This window comes from Kryptolebias marmoratus, linkage group LG5 (genome assembly GCF_001649575.2).
Source record: "Kryptolebias marmoratus isolate JLee-2015 linkage group LG5, ASM164957v2, whole genome shotgun sequence".
Lineage (NCBI taxonomy): Eukaryota > Metazoa > Chordata > Actinopteri > Cyprinodontiformes > Rivulidae > Kryptolebias > Kryptolebias marmoratus.
The window spans coordinates 17,863,549-17,870,020 of NC_051434.1; the positions used below are offsets into that span (position 1 = coordinate 17,863,549).

At 38.6% G+C, this 6,472-nt stretch overlaps 1 protein-coding gene across 1 annotated transcript; it reads right to left on the bottom strand.

Moving 5' to 3' along the window:
• Nucleotides 1-907: 907 nt before the first annotated feature.
• Nucleotides 908-5,793, bottom strand: LOC112450672 (lymphocyte antigen 75-like). Its single transcript, XM_025006939.2, has 4 exons — nucleotides 5,439-5,793; nucleotides 3,612-4,039; nucleotides 3,366-3,468; nucleotides 908-2,141 (listed from the first exon to the last, which is right to left on the bottom strand). Exons 1-4 carry the CDS (start codon nucleotides 5,791-5,793, stop codon nucleotides 2,137-2,139), a joined length of 891 nt encoding a protein of 296 aa, XP_024862707.1. The 3' UTR covers nucleotides 908-2,136.
• Between the last annotated feature and the right edge of the window lie 679 nt (nucleotides 5,794-6,472).

Genomic DNA, 6,472 nt, shown 5'->3' on the forward strand with positions numbered 1-6,472 from the left:
TTTGTCCTTACTAATTAAAAAAGAGGATAGGTGTGTCGTGATTAAATAGAGAATTCAAGAGGAGTGTGCTGTGGCTGTAGTGAAGGCTAGCCGCAATTTCAGCCTGGCAGACTCACCCAGCTGTCCAGCATTACTCATCTCGGCTCCTCGCTCCCAGCTGCCAAATTGCGTCCAGGTGCAGGATATAAGGCTCCCCGTCCACGGCTCCTCCTGCTCGCCAGCCAAGTCTCGTCCCACCGCCTCCCCGATCTCCACCCTCCTTCGTGTGCTCCTCTGGACTCCCCTTCCTCATCCTCCACGCCACCACCAGCTCCGGGTCCCGGGGGATGACTACCCTAATCTCTCACCCTACTTCGATCATTCAAGCTCACAGCGGTTCTCTGCAAACTCGTCTTCTGCCGGGGCCCGAGCGCCAAAGACCTCTAGCCAATAAAACACTCTAATTGTCTTTATCTCTCCGTGTGAGTCTCCAGGTTGAAATTAGGTCAGTGCAAAGTATGAACCATTAGGTGTGAACATTTGCACTTTAAAGTGTTTATCTCTTTCCTACTTACTAACAAAACAGTAGTCACAATGTTTGATCAAACAATTTAAAGCCATTTCAGTTTTAGGCTCTAACACAACAAACTGATGTCATGGAGGTTGAACATTGTTGTATAGTACTGTTGGCTCAAAGTACACTTTTACAATTTGTAGACAAATACAACTCACAAGGTATATTATTTTATTTCTTACCTTACTGATACTTCACTGGCATTTTTGATTGTGCAGTTTTACAAGTAGACGAAAAAAGAAGTACTTGTTTTAGAAAAGACCGGGCAAAGCACTTGGTGACCAGAATAACGAGCTGTGATGCTAATCACACAGTTTATTGAAACAATGTTTGACATCAAGAAGTGGGTACTGATTGACAGTGAAGACAATAATGGTTCATATATATGTGTCAATAGCTCAGCGAGCACTCAAACATTTGTCAAGTTAAAATGGGCCGACATTTAAAAAGACACACACTCAGAGTAATTAAAGCTGAATTTATAAGTTTAGCTTCAGAAAATGACAGTGAGTATCTTCACTAGTTTACCAAATTTGACATATGACATGCTTAAAAATACACTTTAACAATGCATATTTTATTTCATATAAACAGTGTCTGTGTGTGTGTTTTTTGTGACTGTGTGTAGCCTTTGGTCGATGCCTGCTTGGGTCACGTTTTTTGAACACTGTGTACAACTTTGAAAATTAAATTTATGAAAAACTTTACAGTTAATAGCCCACAGGGTTAGATCCCACATGACACAAAAACTTGCACCAACACCTGTTCCTCTGTGGTCTTTGAGTCATATACACCGCATTTGTTTGCAATGAATATTAATATTGATAAACAATTGTTATGGTTATTTTATAAAGATTTTCTTTAAACCACTTAAGTGTTGAACATAAAGTGTCACTCAAAATAGGTTTTGTTAAAAGTAAACCAGGGGAAGTTTTAATGAAATATGATGTCCACAGTACAGCCTTCATTGGTCCCGGGGGTCCTACGGGTCCCAACGCTAACCTCTTCGGAGTGGTGTCTGTGGGTACGTTTTAGAAGAAAGACTTAGTAGCCTGAGACCAGAGTCTCTCAGCAATCTACTCTTTCTCCACAGCAATCTTTAATAAGACAGATGTCTCTGTTTCATTTAACTCTTAGTTTGAGTTGTTTTCTGAGTCACCTGTTAATGTTCAATATGTCTGAATGTATTTCTTTGAAACAATTTTTATCTGCTTTTAAGAACTTGTTCATATTTAATATGATATGGGCACATTTGTATTGTAGAGTTGTTTTTGTGTTTTATAACTGCACAGATATTTGGACATCTAATTTTTTTTTTTCCCTCCATTTGCATGACCATTTGTGATTGGAAGCAAAGACATTTTTGTTGAATATACTACGTTTATTTTTATTCTGCTCTCGTTCTACTATAATAAAACATTAAATGTATATAAACTTATTTCATCATATATCAATTAGAGGGTCTGCTGGTGCGGGCGGGAGTGACAGAGATGGTCAGAAATGACGGTCAGAAATTCAACCGGATTAAAAAAATTGTCCCACGCAGAGCTCTAGTCCTCAGTCCAGTCACCAGTTCCATTTCCTTACCCTATAAAACCAAGTGAACAAAAATGAATAAATATTACACGCGTATAGAGGGTAATTGTATGAATTTTCATTCAGAGAAGCAAAGGATCCTCTTCTCTGAACAACTGCATAAGAAAACCTAACATTTTTGTACTGTATCTGCTCAGTAAATGTACAGTTCAATCTTAAAAATAAATAAAAACAGCTGGAAAGTAAAAGATTTGTAACAAACTGTATTTAGCAGTACATATATTGAGACTCTCATCGCCTGGTGCTAAAATTCTTTAAATTGTTTTTATTTTTCCTCAGAATGCTACACTCACTACACCAGGGATCCAGCTGTGTAAAGACTTCTGGTCGTATAAGCCTGAAGTCCTCTGAACTCGCAAAAAAAATATTTGCAGCCTTCCCCCAGATCTATTTCTTGCAACAGTCCTCTGAGCTCCACAGGAAGCGCCTTCAACCTCATGGTTTGGATTTTGCACTGATTTTCAGCTTCTGTGTGTCTTCTTAAATCATGCTCAATAAACGGAATTCACCACAGGTGGACTCAAGGTAAGGTGCAGAAAAATGAGGTGAATTTCAAGAGTTTTTGCAAAAGGTTTAAATATGTATGTACACACTATATTTCATTTTACAAAATTGAATAACAATTTCTTTTCACTGTCATTAAGGGGTACTAATTATAGATTAATGAGGAATAAATCAATTTAAACAACAGTAGCAGCATAACTAAATTGTAAAAAGTGAAGCTCTGAATATAAGTACTCCAACTTATAATCTAAATGCATTTAAATGGTTGGACTTTTGGCCTTCATGACCAGAAACTGAAATATGTATCTCAACATGTGGCAAAAACAGCATTTTTTTCTGTGTTTTGGAGTGAAATACAGAAATGTCTGCAGTCACTTCTGTAAAGATTTTTGACACCATGAAAGAAAAAAACGGAGCTGAACTTTATCCAATGTTTAGACTCTTTCTAAAGAAATCTATGTATATTTAGTTTTAGATTACTGTTTAGCTGCATTTTGAAACATACATTTAAAGAAAAAACACTTGCATTGTAAAAAAAAAAATGTTTCAATATAGATTTTAACCATTGAAGTTTCAATTCATTAAAATGTTCAAAATGCACATTTGTTTGTGCCATTAAAAATAAATAGGAAAAATCTAACTTTTTAGCTGTTTTCCCACATGCACTACATGTTTCAGGTACTGCACAAAGTCCTCCATTTGAGGTGTCTACCGTGTGTCTTCTTCTTCGGTTCTTTGTGGAAAGTTTGCCCTTCGTTCTGATTCCAGCGTAGTTTGAAGTCTGATAATCCATCAGTTTCCAGCTTATCATGCAACTAAATGAAAAAGGAAAAAAAAAATTGTGATAAATGATGATTGTTTACACACTTTCATATTCTAATTTTAGTAGGAATAAGATTTTATTAAATCTGAGACAAAACTTCAAACAGCAGTTGTGTAGAGGTGAGGCTCATGGTACCTGCTCTAAGATCTGCTGCTGAATGACAGGATCGTTCAGGTCCGTCTCAGACTGGAGACGCAGCTTGAATCTCCTCCTCAGTGGAATCAGTTTTTCGCAGATGAACTCGAGCTCTGTGTCACAGTGGACATCCCACCACGTTCCCGTGGTTGTGTCGACCGCTGCACATGAAGCTGGGGTACTGCCACTGTTGTCAGGTTGGCTCTCGTACCAGTTTTTAAATGTTGCGAGGCTCTCGTCAGACCAGTTAGTCCAGAAATTTCTGCGAAGGCCGATCCAGACGTTTCGCGCCAGCATCGGGTGGATTTTTTCATTCTCAGTCAAGTTCCTCACAGTGACTAGATCAGTGTATTTGGACAAACAGTAGTTCCTAGCAACATCCCAAGTCATGAAAGTGTCCACTAAAATGTATTTGGAAGGGCCTTGCTCTAAAAGAAAAAGACAAAAGAACATTAAATAAATAAAGCTGTAGAATTACCAACATCTTTATGTATTTAAAACTGACAGCAGCTCACAGTCCCATGAGAGTAACTCTGTTTTTGTCTTTTTTATTTTTTACCTCTGCATGTCATTTTTTAAATTTAAATCTGAAAGTTTTTGTTCAATTGTTTGCACCTCTTCAGATGTGCAACACTCAGTGCAGTTCTTCTTTTAAATGGTCCTGCAAAAACACTGACCTATAGCAGAAACGGCACATGCAAAAACGTAACTAAAAGGTTCCTGTCATATCTAAGCATCTTTTGAAGTTGAAATATGAATATGAAATATCTGCAATGATTGGCTTTTGTTTAGTTGCATGGATAACTGAATCTGCCCACTGTTTTTTTTTTTGTTTGTTTGTTTACAATGCGCAACAACTTACAACAATCGGGATGAGCACAACAGACCGAAAGAACACCCTCCACCCCACATCCTGCACAACTGGCACTTACACGGGCAATGACATCGCAGTTACCAATTCTGCTTGTTATAAACAATTTTGTCCTATTTTCTTTTCTTAATTCGCTTGAAAATATTGACAGTTGCAAGTTGAAGTTTTTTGAGCCTGTTCAGAAAGTGTAGCTGCTTATTTCAGCTCACTCCCGTTTTTTGTGTCTCCGCCTGCTAAACGAAAATGTGCGAAACGAAAAGTTTGTTCGGTTGCAGCAAAACAGCAGGATGGCAAGGCATGCATGATCTGCCCGACTCTGCCTTTGACTTGCCAGTACTTGTTGCTTTGTTGGTTGGGTTGGTTACTTTCTTTGGTCATGCTGAAGGAAAAAAAATTATAAAATAAAAACATGAAATACTGCACTTCCCCCTCACCCTCTTCACAGGTAACACCATCCATCCATCCATCTATCCATTTTTCTTTACTTGCTTTTCGGTGCCGGGTCTCAGGGAGCTGGTGTCTATCTCCAGCCAACACTGTGCGAGAGGCGGGGGACACCCTGGACTGGTACAAGTCCATCGCAGGGACACATAGAGACAAAACAAGACGAACAACCATCTACACTCTCATTCACACCTCGGGATAATTTGGAGTAACTGCCAAACTAAACTGATTTGTGAAATGACCAGTGTTGCCAGATATAAAAATGAAAAAGTAAAATAACAGTATTTCAATATAAAGTGGCTTCTCTATCCTTCATTATAAGGCCGTAGAGGTGCTGCTGGGTGGTTCACTTCTTTTGGGATTTTATTTGTAACTGCTTGTTCTGGTTGTTTTTCTTGCAAGTTCTGGCAACACTGGATACCAAGTGTGAGCACACTTACTTTACGTTTTTTTTTTTTTTAAATTTTGTTTACTTAAAAATTTTTTATGCCTTGTCTCAAAAATCATCGTACCATCAAAGCAGACAAAGGGACGATCCGTCTCACAGATTTCATCACGCCAAAAACCAACCCAGTTCATCACCACGCAGCTCTGCTTGCCACCTATGTTGTTCGGCTCATTGCGTTCCCAGCGAAAGAAACTGTTTTCACGGTCAAATTTGCCATCACCCATGGTCCACATCCAGCTCTTCGTATCGTCATAAAGCCCAATCCAAGCTAATTTTCCAGGCTCCTGAGTTTCAAGCAGCAGCCGGATGTTTTCTTCTTTGCTTTCTACAGTAGCCAGGTCGGTGTACACCTCTCTGCAGAACGTCTGAGCTCCAGCCCATGTCTTTGGGCTGTTCACGTAGTGGTACTCTCTGACCATGTTTGTAGACAGAACATAAAGCCCTGAGAGAAAGAAAGCTGTAATTACTATTTGAAATCTTAGCCTATTTTAGTCTATTATTACATATTTTAACATTTAAGGTATGTCTTGAACTGATTCGTGCTGTGCAAATAAAACATGTAAATTATTTGGACTGTCACTCCAACATGCAACTTGCAGAGACTAACCTGAGAAAGTGAGGACAAGCAGCACTGTTCCCTTCATCCTGAAAAACTAAAAAATTCCCAAAACAGTTAATCTTTTTCTAGTCAAATCTTACAAAAACAGGCCTTTTAGCAGCAACACTGACAAAAAAACGGTTTCGGACTGGACGTAAATGTGACTAAAAAATATTGCCAAACACTGCAACCAAAGTGTTTCTAAATATTTAAGCACCACTGATTTCCAACTTGGGAAAAATGAAAGTGATGGAAATTCACCAATAAAGAAAAGCCAAATCATAGCATTAGACCTACCTGGACTTGGACAAGTCCCAGCTGTGGTTTGTTGCTGCCTTGCTTGAGTTTGTAACCTGATCAGTCACCTCCTAACTTTTATTCCACACCTGCCTTCCGAGTCTAGGTTATGCAAACTCAAACGCACTTATTTGCTGCTTTCATTTAAAAGAGGAAACATCGCATATAAATTGAGCTTGTTACATTGAGTATTTGACTTTAAA

Coding starts and splice junctions, on each gene's coding strand:
- LOC112450672 (XM_025006939.2), bottom strand. CDS start 5,793: ATGGTCAGAGAGTACCACTACGTGAACAGCCCAAAGACATGGGCTGGA. Junction 4,040..5,438: donor TCCCTTTGTCTGCTTTGATG/GTACGATGATTT, acceptor TTTTTCTTTTAG/AGCAAGGCCCTTCCAAATAC. Junction 3,469..3,611: donor AGCAGCAGATCTTAGAGCAG/GTACCATGAGCC, acceptor TTTTTCATTTAG/TTGCATGATAAGCTGGAAAC.